Source organism: Bicyclus anynana, chromosome 5, assembly GCF_947172395.1.
Source record: "Bicyclus anynana chromosome 5, ilBicAnyn1.1, whole genome shotgun sequence".
NCBI lineage: Eukaryota > Metazoa > Arthropoda > Insecta > Lepidoptera > Nymphalidae > Bicyclus > Bicyclus anynana.
Window position 1 is genome coordinate 3188712 of NC_069087.1, and position 18288 is coordinate 3206999.

Consider the following 18288-nt stretch of genomic DNA (forward strand, 5'->3'; position numbering starts at 1 on the left):
ACTAAGCGGTAGATACTACATTTACGACGATTACAACAAAATTCAAAGCATGACAAAGAAAACCAAAACTGTACTACCACGGCACAAGAACTACGCCAGTGAACTTGCAGGATTAAAATAAAGTTCCAAAACAAAAGTGTACCCACTAAACTAAAATACGATAATTAACGTCGTATGCGCCACCTTTTGATCAGTTTAATCTAGATCAGCTAGTGCCAAACCTTGCACCCGGACATGGGTATTCTAACTCACGATCTCGGGGGCGTCCGGACTGATTCACTCAGGTCACGGTTACACCATCCCGAATGGCCCTTTAAGCCGAGGTCTGAGTCTCATAGGAGACGCCCTTAGAGAGTCGTTCCATCTATCTTTATTTCAGCCTTCGGGTCTCATCAGGCGATGCTTCTGCGCTCGCTCAAACCCCCCGGTGACGCCGTAGTGGTCCCACATGGAGCCATCGGCACTTACTCAACACGAAACAAAAAAAAAAGTGCCAAGCCAGTTAATTCAAGTCGATTCTTAAAGAACTATAGGAAAGAACTGCCTGAAAAGCTTCAATCTTTATTAATTCAATCTTTTTTATTTGACTCTCTAAAGGACTTAGTGGAGTTTGATCTATTTAATTGTCACTCAAACAGTAGAATTTAATATTTTTTGTATTTTCCAGGTTACCTGATATCTTGCGCGAGCAGCAGCGTGAGCATGGCCGCGTCAGTGGGGCCGCCCATCATCATCCCGTTCATGCTGTTTGGAGGATTCTTCCTTAACTCAGGGTAAGATCTGTTATAGTCTTTTGATTTAAAATAAACCGTCCAATCATGTTATTGTATGCGCCAAACTTCGAGTCCGATCTAACGTTGCAACACGCTGAATGCTTTTCAGTTCGGAGCAAGACACGTCTGGAATACATATATGTTTTCGTTTACTGCAAAAGCTTATGCCTCGTGTTTACTGACTCGAAGTTTAGCTTGCAGGAGCTGGAATGGCTACTGCATTGTATAGTGTTTGTTGCTGATACAATATAATGGTTGACTTGGAGTTAGTGGAGTAGGAGATCATAATTTGGAGAATAGGTGACCAGCAGTATCACGACCGTTAAATATCTAGGTCATCATCAGGTGTCACAGCACATTACAACAAAATTCATTCTCACTTCATTAATAAATTAATTATGTATACTCCTAAAATACAATTAAAAAATGATGTATACTCCTATAATCATTAATGTATACTCCTAAAAGGTGACTACGTTAAAAAATAAAATAGCATTTAATAAAGGATAACTGCATCGACATTCTCACTACTTAATGAACACCGTGGTATGCGATGGTGATTAAGACCTGAACGTACTGAATGTATTGTCAATTTCATCCGCTAAAGAATTTCTCTGAATTTATTTCACCATGGCTGCCAACATTGCCTCGATGTGGGAAATGTGGGAGGCAAACGGCCACGAGGTAGATCTCCAATCCGATGGTCGGATCTTCTCAAGGAAACAGAAGCCCGCCTTTAACAGTGCCGTCCAAATGGCCAGCGATCGCACTCGATGGAGTACGGTCGTCGGATCGAGACGATCCTCAGTCATGAGGGACCGACTAGAGAGAGAGAGAGTTCAACTGGAGATAGAAGAGTCGACTAATTTTTTGCGTAATGGATCAGCCTGGCTGACCGTATACATGCCACCATTTCTTATTGTATTCTATTTCATTGGTATTCCAGTTCCGTGCCGCCATATCTGGGCTGGATATCGTACCTGTCGTGGTTCCGGTACGGCAACGAGGCGCTGCTCATCAACCAGTGGTCCGGCGTGGAGAGCATCGCCTGCACCAGGGAGAACTTCACCTGTCCCGCTAGCGGGGAGGTGGTCTTGACTACGCTTAGCTTTGCTGAGGTAAGAATACCTATTTCAATTCATTTTCCAGTTGTGTGAATCACACCTACGTTCATGGATGCAGTAGGCAGAATATCTACTTACTACCAAATACTTTTAAACCATATTTAATTCACTAGCTGACGCCGCGCGGTTTTACCCGCGTGGTTCCTGTTCCCGTAGGAATACGGGGATAATATATAGCCTATAGCCTTCCTCAATAAATGGGCTATCTAACACTAAAAGAATTTTTCAAATCGGACCAGTATTTCCTGAGATTAGCCCGTTCAATCAAACAAACAAACTCTTTAGCGTCCACTAGGATGTCCCAATATGAATTGGCAGATTTCCAACATGTAGAGAATTAAGAAAATTCACAGGTATGCAGGTTCCCTCATTATGTTTTTCTTCACCGTTTGAGACACGTGGTATTTAATTTCATAAAATGCACATAGCTGAAAAGATGGAGTTGCATGACTCGCGGACCGGATTCGAACCTACGTCCTCCGGAGTTGGAGGCAGAAGCACAGTATACATAATATGCAGTACAAGTAATAGGTCATATTCACTGGGCTATCGCGGCTGAATTAATCTTTAATATAATATTTTGAAACATTTACAGAAGGACTTCACGATGGACGTTGTGAACATGGTCCTGCTCTTCATCGGGTTCCGTCTGCTCGCCTACTTCGCCCTGCTGTGGAGGACGCGACGCGGAAAGTAGACCTAAGCACAAACATACCTCTTACTGCCCAACGAGTAATAAAGAATAAGGGTTATAGCTCATTAGAGCGACTTGGCACCTGGCCAGCCTCCGTGTACCTATATGTGTATAGCACACATTTCATTCTTAGAGATTTCTGTAAAAACTGTTCTATAAGTTGTACAAAGTTTGATTATTCGTAATTATTATTACCCAGGGCCTAGTATGAAATGGAAAGAGAAATATTTTGTCACACAGTATAATATCCTATTTTCTGTATGTAATTCTTCTATTCGAACACTCTTTCAACAAGATGCTCCAATAGCAGATTTCCACGACAACACCCTGAGATTGTAACCATAGTTCTCTATATTTAAGATACTTATCCAAGCGTTGTATTGTATTTTAGTAATTATTCAGAGTCACAGAGCTTTCTGGTAAGACTAATTTTAATTTCTCATATTTTTGCCATAATTTAATAAAACTCATATTCTTACGTTAGCGTTTACCAATTTTAGTTCGTACAATTCCTTTTATTTCTTGAATGAGGAAAATAGCCTTGCAAGCAGAAGTCGCCGATATCTAAGCTTGTTTTAGTACTGCCACTGGAGATAGGCTAACTACAAGTAGTTATGTCAACCTCCATAACATCACAGGCTGCACGGGTCGGGTGGTAGGTTGCTCTAATGACTTATGACCTTGGTTCATTGCTATCATCAATATTAGCTTAATTAATAATCCACTGAAGGCTACATGCCTCCTCGCTTTTAAGTTATAGTGATATACATTATAAATCCCAAAACAGAACCAATTTCGATGGATTTTCGTATAGCATTTTGAATATGACCTTAAAAACAATAAGTATTTTTACTCTCGAAAATTTCACACTTAGCTCAAGCTCATACAGTGTTGAGTTTGTATTAATTAGTTTGCCGAGGATATTTTCTAAAGAAGTTGAATCGTTTATGACGGCGTTTTCAGAAATTTAAATTAAATTAAGAATATTTTGGATACCTTTAACGATTAAAAGATTAAACTCTTAACGGTAATCATTTAATATTATGAAAAATTATAGTTGTAGGTAGATAATTACTTAATGTAAAAGAAAGCAAGTTTGCAATGAAATATTTAATTTTTTATAATTATACTTAAACAGTAGTAGTTCATTAATAAAGTTGTGAAGTGGGATCAAAGGACGTTGCATCTTAAATAACTTAAATATGAAGTTAATAAAGATACAACTTTCTTGGCGGGAACACATAAATGATCACAATATGACTTTTTTCATGGGACGACGCGTGATTTACGAGTATGTGTCCATATTGTTTTGTATAAACTGGTAAATGTATGTCGAACCTGTCTGTCTATAGTATGAAAAACAGAGTTGTTTATAAATAAAGTTGCTGAAAAACCAATACCAATGCTGTTTTATTGATCAAACTCCCATAATATCATTTGGATGATAACATGACCGCTTTTTTTGTCTATCGGCCTTTGTGGCGCAGTGGTATGCGCGGTGGATTTACAAGACGGAGGTCCTGGGTTCGATCCCCGGCCGTGACTAGTTACCACCCTACCGGGGTAAAAACGTACCGCCAAGCGATTTAGCGTTCCGGTACGATATCGTGTAGAAACCAAAAGGGGTGTGGATTTTCATCCTACTCCTTACAAGTCAGCCCGCTTCAATCTTAAATTGCATCATCACCATCACCATTAGGTGAGATTGTAGTCAAGGGCTAACTCGTATAGAATATAAAAAATAAAAAAAAAACTTCGTCTTAACTAAGCACTCTTTTATTACATGATCGTATTTATTATGGTCGATGAGCCCATGCTAATTTTTTCGTTCATGATCAATGATCATACACAAAATTGGGTACCTCACTATCAGTGGTGTACACTTCGTAGATGCAAATACGCTCTGCCTACCCTGAGAACGCATTACGAACCTGTAAAGTAAAAGTCATTTTCGTTTTTGTACCTATTGCATGTCCTAGCTAAAAACTTTGTGCACGCCACTGCTCGCCGTGAATATCACAAATTATTCACACTCGGTTCACAATTTCATTCTCTAACCATTTTTCTTAGCGAATTCAGTTCGAGAAGAGAATATTGTTCGAGATAGTTATTAGATATCTGAGCATAACAATCATGGAAAAATATTTTGTCCAAGGGCTAGTAAAATATTACGTTGAAATAGTTATTTGTTTTGAAAAAAAATTCTTTTTCAAGAAATCCAAAATGTCAGATGATTCAAAGCCCCCGCGACCCGATATTTTTTAATTTCAGCCTAGCAATATTTCCCCCCAATAAATAATTTGCATTACAACTGAATGTTTTGGAGTAAAAAAACAGGTCCTCTCTGTACCTATCTACATCTAGATATCTCGTCTGGTATCCGCCTGTTTTCACTAACTAGTACTAATGCTGCATCGTCATTAGCATCTCGAAGGCTCTCCTGCTTCTGTTTACTGGCAAAGTTATGCATGTACATTGTACACTTTAACTACTTTATCTATTAATTTATTCTGTAGTGATACGTGGTAATACGGAGTTGTCACACAAGCTGCTTGGAAACAACCGACCACGTATATATAATGCATGTATCTGCAAATAAATAAATTGATTGATCGATTTGAAATAATTGTATCTAATTCGCGCTCCTAGTAAAAAATAATAGCAAATTTTTATACTTTTTACTAATGAATAAGAGTATGATGTGGTAGAAAACATTTTAAAAAATTGTAATAGGTAATAGGCTGTTTTGAAAACGAAACTTATTAAGTGACCAGGGACGTGCAACTCAACACCTCCTTTGGATGTCAAACAATACAACTACTCGCGAATATACTAACATGCATACGAGTACTATCTACCCATAGATTTAAATGTAGGTACAGAGTATATACCTAAATCTAGACCTTACCACTAACAAATTTGCAGTCATGTAGTTAAAAATTGATTCCAATTTCCAACCTTGCCTTGCCGGTTGTTTCCATCCAACAATTTCATGAATAAGGACGCCGAATTTTTTTTATCGATAAATCGAATGTTATAAATTATACAATCTGGTTAAGTTGGCCGGTTACCGAATGAAAACTTGTTTCTTACTCCAACTTAACTCTCTAAAGAAGTTTTATAATGAGCTGACACGGACAGGACAATATTCTGTATAGTGTGTTAATCTGTTTAATTATTTCGAAATGTATCTCAATTAAACACTTTATTGAGACATTTTCATATACTAACGGACGCCTGCGACTCCATTCGAAATTCTGCTTTCTACAAATACCACGAGAACTATGATTTTTTTTGTGTTAAAAAGTAGTATATTGCTAATGATTGCTCTTTGTTTTTCTTGTCTTTTTGTTTGTTAATTATTTTTTTTCTTAAACATTGTATTATGTAATAATAACCAGTGCACAGTAAAACCTACTATGGTTTGTGTTGCACTATGGTTAGATTTAATTTAAATATGTTTTCCAAGGTCCTATTTATCTCTATACCAAAGGAGAAACCCAGTCTTTATATATGTATAAACTCGGGCCCAAAAAATTCAAACGATACAACGCTGAAAATTGGCCTTATATTAGAAAATTTAAGGATAATTTAATTTAACACATTTTATCAAAATCTGTAGGAAAATTGACAGTTTGACGCTATCCGCGCATTTTATTCATTTTCGCATGAAGTTAAATTGTTTTACAAACAAGAAAGAAAAGTTCAGTGTTTCACATTTTAATCCAGGATTAGACCAGGACCACACGAAGCCACATACCACTGAACCATCGGGGCAGTTAATAAAGCTAAGTTATACAACAGGTAAACGTTTTGTAGTCCATGAACAAAAATAAAAAAAAAGTGTGTCACGCACGAATGGAGTTTACTCTTTCAGATCGACTGTCTAAATAGGTGTAGGTATGTTGCCCCGCAGCATACACTATGTAGATACGTCACAATAATTACGCCTGGAAAGTGAACGGTGCGCAACCTAGGAGCAGCAGGCCGCGGCGTGCACGCTGTTGGCGGCAGCGCAGGATGAAAGGTGCGTAGAATAGGTTGCGCACAAAAAACGTAACGCTGTCATTCGTTCATCGAATTTTACTGCAGATATTTTTTTCATACATATATATGAAAAATCGATTCGGAGTAAACTCCAATAAACATTACATTTTCTAATGAAAATAGCTCGTGTTACATAAAAAGATACGACAATATTTTAGCATTCCGATTCTCGTGGACTACGGAACCCTACTATGAGACTGTACATATTTGCCGTTCAAAACTATACAACATTTCTTAAGATTGAAGAATTTGAAGATTAGGCAACTGCATTTTTTAAGAATTTATCTGATGTACGTCATTTTACGTAGGTACTGTACATCTGATATATATTGAAGGACCTCGTATCTGCAATTGCTGTAAGCCGTTTGTCACTTTTATTTTTTTTCCTACCAACTTACTTTACTATTTGATTGGAAAAGTTTGTAATATTTTTATGAGGAACATAGAAAAATGTCAACACAGAACTCGGCGATGTAAATGTTTGAGATGAGAGCAAATAAAATTCTAAATTGACCAAATCGAGGAATAGAACCCATGAACTATCTGTTGAAAACTTTCACATTACCTACGAACTGCGTCAGAGGTCATAAAATAAATAGCTTTAATCTTTAAAGTGTCAAGTGTTTACATGATAAGTGTTAAAAAAATCCTAAAATGCTAATTATTTTTAATGTTTAACACATTTTTTGTGATTTAAATAAATATTTACATTTAAAAAAAAATATTTTTTGATTTCACCTTGATACTTACAAAAATGCCGGTGCACAGATGTTTTTTTGTTGCATGTGCAAACAATCTGCAATTCCTGATCGAGGATAACTACGCAAAAGTTCAGATTCTAAATTTTTAAATTAACATTATAATATGAATTTTAAATTTTATGTGAATTCACAGACATGTTATGACGTTTTTATGATGCAAATCCAGCTGTGATTACATCATTAATCTTGCAATATTTATATGATAGCGGATATCAAGGAAATGCCTGTTCTAGAATAGGGAAGGATATTACACTTAAATTAATCTAAGTATGTATTACCAAATTATATTCTTACTTACGACATCTTTTTGTCTAAAATTCCTCAGTGCTTGAAGACAAAAGTCTTCGAACAGTGCGTGTTGCCAGTGATGACTTATGGTTCCGAGACTTGGTCGCTAACTATGGGCCTCATAAGAAGGCTCAGAGTCATATAGCAGGCGATGGAACGAGCTATGTTAGGAGTATCTCTGCGTGATCGAATCAGAAATGAGGAGATCCGCAGAAGAACCAAAGTCACTGACACGAGTTGCAAAGCTGAAGTGGCAATGGGCGGGGCGCATAGTTCGAAGAACCGATGGACGTTGGGGTCCCAAAGTTAGTCTTTAGTGTTAGTCGACCCCCCACCAGGTGGACTGACGACATCAAGCGAGTCGCAGGTATTCGCTGGATGCAGGTGGCTCAGTATCGTACTGTTTGGAAGTCCCTACGAAAGGCCTATGTCCTGCAGTGGACGTCCATCGGCTGATATGATGATGATTCTTACTTATATAAGTCGTTATCTGGTGGTGGTTATTCAGTTGTCAACTGGTGCAGTGTAGGATTCAAATCGAAAAAGAAATTCTCAATAGTAGACCAAAGTTTTTCTGGATTGACACCCCGTGGTTCGCAGAGCACGACCAGCCGCTTTCTCAGTCATACTATAAGTAACAGATAGGCATTATCAAAGTAACTCTTGGTCTCGGGTAATCTGGTTCAGCTACGAACAATGAGGGTTCGAATCCCACATCAGGCCAAAAAAAATACGTAATTGGGATTTTTCTCACAAGCAAAAGCTTAATAGCGGCCTGGAGTTGGGAAGTGGGCGGGAACCATGGATTTTTCCGGGATAATAAGAAGCCTATGTTCTTCAAAATGGTATATCATGGCCATGTTAAAAAAACTACAATAAGAAAAACGTTATTTATTAATTGTCTAACAAAATACGCGAGGCGGATGACTATGAGTGGTGGGTTTATGAAGTGAAGTTTTAGAACACCGAAAAAAAAAACTAAATTTTATATTGATAATAAAAATCGGACAAGTGCGAGTCGGATTCGCCCACCGAGGGTTCCGTAGATTTTTTTTAAATATTTACTTAACCTCGGTTGGACGTATACAATATCGTACTTTGTAACATGTAACAAACGTAACAAATAAATCCAAAATTCACCATCTATCTTAACTAAAAAGTGTGAAATAAATAAATTAATTAAACAAATAAAAAAACCCGACTGCATAAATTATACAAAAACTGAAAAGAAAAAAAAACAAGCTCAGTTCAGAAGTGTAGAAAGCAATAATTAGAAAACAGTCGGGACCTATTTATTCTATTAATTAGAATACTTTTCGTCTACATTTTTTAATAGGTCCCGACTGTTTTCTAATTATTGCTTTCTACACTTCTGAACTGAGCTTGTTTTTTTTTCTTTTCAGTTTTTGTATAATTTATGCAGTCGAGTTTTTTTATTTGTTTAATTAATTTATTTTACGAATGTTAATGACCACCAAAATGTAACACAATAGTTACTTTTAGAACTTATATACTGGTTTGGAAAATAATTAGTTTATTTTTAGTTCCTAGACATTTTAAATTTTCAGACATGTGCCCCTTTTTGAAATTGCATATTCAATTTATCTTGAATAAAAAATTTCACCCAAATCAGTTAAGTGAGTCAGCCGTGAAAAGGCTTATTACTTTCACGTTTATAGTAATAGTATGGATGATGGATATGGATTCATATTATTTACAGATTTTACAATTTTACGTAATAATTGTCACACGGCATGCTGATTTGAAAATATACTATCCTGTGATAGTAAGAAGTTTCAAGTAGGTCACAAATTCCAAAAAATTTAAGGAAATTCCACGTGCTTGAGAATTTTGAGCTCAGAGACGATAATCGCATGCGTTTTCGTGTTTATTTTTGGAACAGTATTTACGAACGGCCATGTATGGTAACCAGTAATTGACAACGCAACGATTTTTATCAGCATTGCATTTAACTGTTTAGTTCGATTATTGGGTTGCTACGGTCGTGAGTTTTTTATTTTTAAACTCACGATGACACACATGATGTAGCCAATATTGTCGTTATCAACCCATATTCGGCTCACTGCTGAGCTCGAGTCTCCTCTTAGAATGAGAGAGGTTAGGCCAATAGTCCACCACGCTGGCACAATGCGGATTGGCAGACTTCACGGCACGGCAGAATTACACATTGGTGTAAGTGTTTTACACCATGAGAGTAATTAAATGAGCAGAAATCTTCGATCAAACAGGACTCCATCCAATCTGCCCACCCAATGGTAAATGGAAAACTTTCAACAGAGCTTTTATGACGGTCTCCGTGACGTAGTATGCGCGGTGGATTTACAGGACGGGGGTCCTGGGTTCGATCCCTGAGAAATGTCACCTACCTACTGTATGATATCCACGAAGTAAGTAGGCACCGGATGACATTTGTTACATAGAATCTCAATTTCGTATATGTCAACTAGCATACGTCAAAGTTAGTGAATTAGCCTGCTATTGGTAATTTCACCAGCTAGCAGGCTTGCAGGCAGTTTTGACGACCTCCGTGGCGCAGTGGTATGCGCGGTGGATTTACAAGACGTAGGACGTAGGTCCTGGGTTCGATCCCCAGCTGGGCCTATTGAGGTTTCTTAATTGGTTCAGGTTTGGCGGGTGGGAGGCTCCGACCGTGGCTAGTGGCTAGTGGCACTGGCAAAGACGTACCGCCAAGCGAATTAGCATTCCGGTACGATGCCGTGTAGAAACCGAAAGGAGTGTGGGTTTTCATCCTCCTCCTGACAAGTTAGCCGCTTCCATCTTAAATTGCATTATCACTTACCTAACTTATATATAGGATATCATTAACTTACCTAACTTGTAAAGAATAAAAAAAGGACAGGTAGCTTGGCAGGAATAAGATAGATAACATTCAGATACAATTGGCTACTGTACCACAAATCAACCACAAAACCTCTGTATATTTTGTGACAGTCTAATTTACGTCATTATGCCTCACTTAGTATCGGTGGCGGTATTTCCGGGGCTTAGTGAGAGATGTTAGTGAAACCCCGCAAATGCCATTCAATGTGTAAAGTAGGCTATTTAATACCCTAAGGGTGTGTTCACACATATCAGGATTATGGCGATTGCTTCGGACTAACGAAACAGTGCATGGCATGAGATACTTCGCATCGCAATGTTGTAGAGTCCACATCTCAATTGATTATGAAACACGGCTAAAACTCACGTGATATTAGGTCGGAGTATGCCCGACTAGTTTCGAACCCATACGGGGCCCTTAGTCATGAGCTGGTTCTTGCATCATGTTTCATAATCAATTAATATGAATAACACTCACGATAGTTTAAATTCTAAAATAGTCCACATCTCCTATACTATAGCTTGGCAACTTCATTCGTAACACTCTCGATGTTGCGCGCAGGCTGGCGGGCGTGTAGCGATGAATGGAAAACCCACGACTGATGCATGTCTCTTCCCCGCACGAACGATTTCACAACCGCGCAGTCTTTCCCCCTGTCGCTCGCATATCATGGGAGTGTTATCACCTGGAACGCTGACAACATCAAGAATACTGGCTGCATTTCCAGGCTGATCCTCTGCGCAAAAATAAGCCAGCCCTTTTGTCACCAGTCAAGACGGTGAAATAATTTGAAGAGTTTTTTTTGGCAATGCGTTAAAAAATTAAAAAAAATATTTACTCAAACTATAATTATACAATAAATTCAATAACAAGTTTCATTAAGTTGAGGTTAAGCTTTGTAATTTTCCATTCAACGTGACTAGAACGGCATTTGCATTTGATGAGTTACTACAACGGAATATTTTATATGTAAGTATTTAACGATTCCTACGCTAAGTTTCGGTACGGTGCATGACACATTAAAAATTATTAATTGATTATGAAGCACGTGATATTAGTCTCTAGTGTACTAGCTCATGACTAAGGGCCCCGTATGGGTTCGAAACTAGTCAGGCATACTCCGACCTAATATCACGTGAGTTTTAGCCGTGTTTCATAATCTTTTAATTTGAATAACACTCACGATAGTTTAAATTCTAAAACATTTGAATTCTAAAGGATCTAATCACTGCTGTGCTCGAGTCTCCTCTCAGAATAAGAGGGGTTGGACCAATAGTCCACCACGCTGGCTATACATTTCTTTCGAACCACTGGTCGAAGTTTCTTTTAAATAATACAAGGCATTTGTCTGTTTTAGAAACATGACAATCATCCCAAACAAAACGATTAGGACCGTAGTCTAACAGCCACGGATTGAACCCTAGACCTCTGGGGTATGAGTAAGTCTAGTGGATTAATCATGGAACTATTGAGCTTCGACAATGTCTCAAAATAACTCACCAATCACCATGCAACTGCAATACTGTCGCAAAGTGGATATTCGTCTTAAAACTAGATTTTTTTTAAACATGTATTCAAATCCACTCATGTTTGTGTCTTTTTTACGCGGTTGTATCATTGTATTAATAAATAGTGGGAAGTATTGGTTGTGTAGGGTTACATAGCTTTATTATTATATAGTTTGATAGTTAAAAAAATAATAGTCTTATTTGAAATTAGTTAATAAATTGCAAATAAATTTTCTTCTTTGTACTCGTAAGTGCATGTCGGCTTTTCTGAGCACCGCACATTCCTGGAAACTACTCGTATCTTAAACGTAATTAATTATTAATTCTAATGTACTATAATTAAATTCAAAGAAAAAATCAAGTTCTTAGTGTTATAATTTCTTTAACGGTATCCAACAGAGGATTGATATGAACATGACTATCATCTGGTTCGTGGATTGTAGCTTCGTAGGAACCGAACGTCCGTCGGTACTTTAAACTACGAATATGTGCCTCGTCCATTAACTTCAGCCCCCTAACCCCTAACCTAACCAAGTGGCACGTCGATTCTCTTTCTACGATCGCTAACGCTTCGAAAACAGACAGATCTCGATCACGTGACCTGTCGATACCAAATGCCATTCCCATACATCTTTCTAGTTTTAGAAGCGTTAGATACTTGGTAAATGTGTATTCCGTGACTCGACCCAGGATTCGAACCTAGGACCTTATGATCCAAAGCCGTATAGCCTAATCACTGGACCAAAGCAAAGAAGCAGTTTAACATGGCATAAGGGTTCATTTACACGAGCAACAACTCCTACCGGTGACTGCAGTCGGCGACTGCCGTTGATTGCCGCCGAGACGTCGCCAACTGCAGTCGAAAGCAGTCGTCGGTAGCAGTTGCTGCTCGTGTAAATGGACACTAACATACCAGTTTAAAAAATAAGTATTAGGTGCTACTAAAACAAATTTGTGCCAACCCTATACCATAGCACGTGCCATTATTATTGCACTTATCTAAATCACACAAGGTCTGTCTATTAATGTATTTTGGTGAAATATCAAGGGGCGACACGTGTCTAACCTTTAGAAAAACATTTTCGAAAATGTCAGATAACGATCAACGAATTTTGAAAAATCCGATTGAAAATAAATTAAACAAAGAATGGTGCAATTAAAAATGTTCATGATCATAAACACTTAATTGTTTTAAATGGAAAATTCCTTCTTTAATTATAGGTGGTATAATTAAAGAAGGAATTTTATCCAAATATAATCGATGATAGTTGTAATGAGTTGTCAAGGTGACCGATGCGTGCGAGGATTTGAATCTTCCCACTAAATATGTGGGGATGTTTTTTTAGTCTTACTGTGTAGTCTTTTAAAAACTATTGTGGTTTGGTTGACACCATTGTTCGATTTAATATTTCACAAAGACTTTCAACTGTATGTTACCAGAGGATTTTGAGTTACTTTGGCCATATAGCCCGTTGCCTTCTCAATAACCTGGATAAAGTAATAGTGGTAGGCAAGGTGGAGGGGAAACGACCACGCGGCCGATCACCTACGCTGTTCTGACCAGGTTAAGTCTCTCACTGGACTCCCTGTAACAACAGCCATTAGAAAAGCTGAGGACCGGACTGTGTGGAGGCGAATTGTTAACAACGCAAGGGACTGCAGTGCGGACACGATCTTCAGCAATGAAGAATGCGACCAAGGAGAGAGAAGAGATTTCATAAAGTAGTTAGAATTAAGTGTCTCACCCTTTCTGTTAGATAAGCGGTTTTTAATAAAAATAAATAAAAAACACAGCTAAATAGGGACTAATCGAAAAACCAAAACCACTAAGTAATCTATATCGTCAATGATGACGTCCAACTACAGAACCTTATAGGTATATTTTTAGCTCGAGTTAATTAAAAAAGATTCAACTCTTTATGGTTCGATTAATTATTTTAACTTCCGCAGCAATTATCGTCAAATCATAATTTTGAATATTAATGTCAGAACAACTCATGAACTATAAGTTATACCTACTTATACTAATAATAACATTGAAAACGGATCCTTAAAGTAGAGATAAAATAGAAGAAATTGTGACTCCCTAAACTCTTAAAAGGACATGATAATATTATAGTGATGTGTATTGTTTAAGTATATTTATTTATTTTATTTATATTTCTGCTCTTAGCGAACGTGCCCTCCAAGATAAAAGATTGCTAGCGCTAGGCGTAGATATTTATATCACTTTGGCTATCATATTGCAAGACCCATAACAATTAGTTATGTAAAAATCTATTCTATAAAGTTATGTCTATGTTGCATAAAAAAATAAATGGTCACGGTCATTTGGTCAGTCCAAACAGGTTCCAGGCAAGCATTTACATTCAGGTCAATGAGTAGGAATGTATCCTGTTCCAAAGATATTTGTGTAGCATCACAACCTATCACAATGATTATCACAAATCTTTTTAGGGTTCTGTACCCAAAGGATAAAACGGAACCTATTACTAATACTTTGCTGTCCATCCAGTCGTCTGTCACCAACTCACCAGGCTATATCTCATATAAACCGTGAGAGACAGTTGAAGTTTTTACAGATAATACTTTTGGTCGCTAACAAATCCAAAAAATAGAATAAATTCAATTCTGAGTATACTCAGACCCAGGCTATAAAATAAGTCTAATAATATTAAGCCCATATTCCTCCATCATAGCCCAGTGGATAATTATGACCTCTGCCTCCGATTCTGGAGGATTTATGTTCGAATCCGACCCGGGCAAACCCTCAACTTCTTAGTTATGTGTATTTTAAGAAATTAATTATATCACGTGTAAAGAGAATTCATCGTGAGGAAACCTGCATAACTGAGAATTTTCTTAATTCTCTGCGTGTGTACCAATCTCTGCCTCTTGGCAATCCGCATTGGGCAGCGTGGTTTGGCCTAACCTCTCTCAACCTGAGAGGACACTCGAGCTCAGCAGTGAGCCGAATATGCAATGATAATGATGATGATGATGATAAATGATGATTACTCCAGTTGGCGATGTTAGAGCCCCGTGCCTCGGGTCAGAGAGCACTTTGACATTTTCCTGGTATCACCATCCGATATAGATAGATACAAATTCAGACAAGCTTACTTATCTAGTCCACCTGTCCGCATTGAAGCAGCGTGGTGGGCCGCAGCATATCCCGTCTCTTATAAAGAGGGAAGCCTGGCGTTGTAGTAAACTATTAAAAAATAATTATAAGCCGTGCCGTGGGCAATGATATTCCTGTTAGATATGTTACTAGCACATGAAAAACGAGGCGCTCAAAAGAGGAAATTTATACAGAACTAAATGTTAGTTGTAGTCAACAACGAACGTTATTTTAACAAATAATACCTAAATATCGTCTACAATGTCGAGCTGTGTGTTCAGAAGTGTAAAAATTATATACTATACACTATATACATAAATAATAAATGGAATTAAAGATAAAATTGTGCATGTATGCGCTCAATGCCGTATTCGGATCACTTTATGCGGTGATTTTATAGGAACGTAATCTATCCATCTATAGTATAGAATTATCATTGGGGGTAGGGATGAAAACGGATGTATTCACAGAAACAAAAGCTTTCTTATTATTGGTACTTACATGAATGATGTAACCCTTATTTCGTAACAATACTGCAGTTAAGAAACTACTGTACATTAATTTAAAAAATGAAGTGGCTGACATTGATACGTGGGGCCCGCGTTGCTTTTTGAGTTAAAAATAAACTTGGGCCCAAAATATTTTGTAATCGTTTAACATTGTCAGTGGTCCGTAGGGCTGCCAACATTTTTTCAGAAAAATATAGTATTTTTCAGATTGAGCTTTTTAAAATTATACCTAGTACTTACGCTTAAATAAAATATAGTATTTTATGGAATAAGCAAAAAATTTACATTTATTTAAAAAAAACAATATTTATTTCTTAAATAAGAGTGGCATAGCTGTATGCTTTTCACATTTCATTTTTAAATTTTGGCCTTACTTTTTTGATTTAAAGCTATTTTTTTAATTAGTTCGTTTTATGTTTGGAACTTAATAAGGTAAACAAGTTCGGATAGGCTAGACGCTATTGCATTTGTCAAAAACTAATGTTCATAAAATTTTGAAAGTAAAATTTTATTTGTTAGATTTCAGTGTTGAAAATATATATTTTTGCGTAGGTACTTTATATTTCTTCAACGGTAGTACGGAGACCCGCAATATAGTACAAAAGTATTATAGTATTATAGTACGGTTGGCAACCCTAGTAGTCCGTTATACTCTTACCTGCAGCTTGTAAGAAAGTCATTGGAATTTATTTTTAAACCTCTTCCCAATGTGTCCATTTCATTATTTTCACTAGCAGCTTATTTTAATTGCTCACTACAGGGCCTCCTTATAGGAGAGCGGATGTGAAGCTTAAACTCACCACTCTCCTCCAATGCAGGTTGGCGGGCTTACGGTGATTATGTTAAATTCATTAACAACCACTATCAGATGTAAGTCATAATGACCGGGACCGGCGGCCTTCCGTGCTTTTTCGTTTTAAAACATTGGGGCGAAAATCGAACTCCATAACTCTTCGAACACATTGTCTTGATAGACAATGAAAAAGTCTGCACAGATCTGCATCGTTACATATAGGCAGTAAAAAACGCAAAAATAACTCGTAACGTAATTAAGAAGCTGCGGTATCACGTTTTGGCTTATCAGGTTTCAATAATGACACCACGCTCCAGTAACCAAGGCGTCTCGGGGACACCTATTATAGTCACACTAATTTTAGGGCTATCGAATTATAATTAGTTAATATTAATAATTAGCAGCTTGGATCGAAAACCTACAAGCCTGCCTATGAGTCAGTGCCTCATGCATGGGTATTAGAGGTCACATACGGTTGTTTAATGGTCAATGCAAAACTATGTTCTTTTCTTGAGTCATGTGTGAGTTAGTGGATGACAGTCCTTCGTCACCCAGGCGCTTCTAAGTGTTGTTTTTTCTTTTCTGATTGTTTAGGCGAGGGCGAGCGCAGAAGCACCGCCTGATGGGGTCTGAAGGCAGAAGCAGAGTAGATGGGTAGAACGACTCTAAGGGCGTCTCCTCTGAGACTCGGACCTCGGCTTAGAGGATCGTTCGGGAAGGATGTTTTGGCCTGAGTGTATCTGTCCGGGCGCCCCCGAGATCGTGAGTTAAAAAGCTCACGTCTGGGTGACGTCAGATATCGGTCTAAGTGTTGTGAATCAACTGAATTGATAGGGATTAGGCGAAGTATTTTCCAGGGCGATAGCTTCAGCCGTCAATGGTTTTGCCTAGCTCTTAATCCTCTCAGTACTTTACTGCGGGATTCAGGAATAGGCTTTCGCCTTCGCAGGGGTAGCTCATATCTCACATCGCTTTACATGGATGACCTCAAACTGTATTTTTAGTTATTGCTGAAGATTACTCAAAACTTTAGCAATGACATAAGGATGGAATTTGGTGCTGACAAATGTGTGGTTATCAATGTAGAGCGAGGCAGGATAGTGAGCTTCGAGAATATAGTTATTTTAGAAACTGTCATTCTCAGATCACTCCTGTGAGTACCTTGGAATACATGCACGAATTCATTAAGAATTAGTAATCAACCTAGTTTTGAAAAATTTTGAAAAATAATTTTCAAAATCGGTTCATTAGATCCCCTAAAATACCACAAACATTACCTGAGATTGTTAGATTCCTGATAACCAATTAAAGGTTTCATATATTTTGTTTTCCATCCAAAATTCCACACCTACAAGAATATTAAAAGAAACCGGCTTTACCACTTACCTTAAGAATCACTATTTCGTAAGGGATTTAATTTATTGACTCAAAATATCGTTGGGCTCATTTAATTGCATCTTATATATCTTCACGTGTTTGTCTTATAACTTAACTAGGTATAGTTATGAGGTTTGCTTTACAAATAGGTTAAGCTATGTTCACACTGCACTGACCCACAATTATTCTTTACAAGCTGAAGCCCCGCATTTTTCATGGGAATTTGGGGATAAATTATAGAACAATGTTACTCGCTGATAATGTTACTTTCCGTTTGTGTAAGAATTTTCATAATCGATTCAGCGGCTTAAGCGTGATAGCGTAACAAACAAATTCATTTTCGCATTAACAAATTATAAGTATGGTTTGGATTCACTAGAAATGCAGCTATAAACCAAGTTTTGACGTCCACAACTGCAGGGAAATT

The 18288-nt window shown here is 37.5% G+C and overlaps 1 protein-coding gene across 1 annotated transcript in view; it reads left to right on the forward strand.

The window, feature by feature from the left end:
• LOC112054632 (protein white) overlaps positions 1-3990 on the forward strand; it is a 36071-nt gene extending 32081 nt beyond the window's left edge. The window contains exons 11-13 of the mRNA XM_024094485.2: positions 668-773; positions 1720-1891; positions 2493-3990. Of these exons, the coding sequence (XP_023950253.1) occupies positions 668-773; positions 1720-1891; positions 2493-2594 (380 nt within the window). The 3' untranslated portion in view covers positions 2595-3990. The remainder of the gene's footprint in view (positions 1-667; positions 774-1719; positions 1892-2492) is intronic.
• Positions 3991-18288: the final 14298 nt, after the last annotated feature.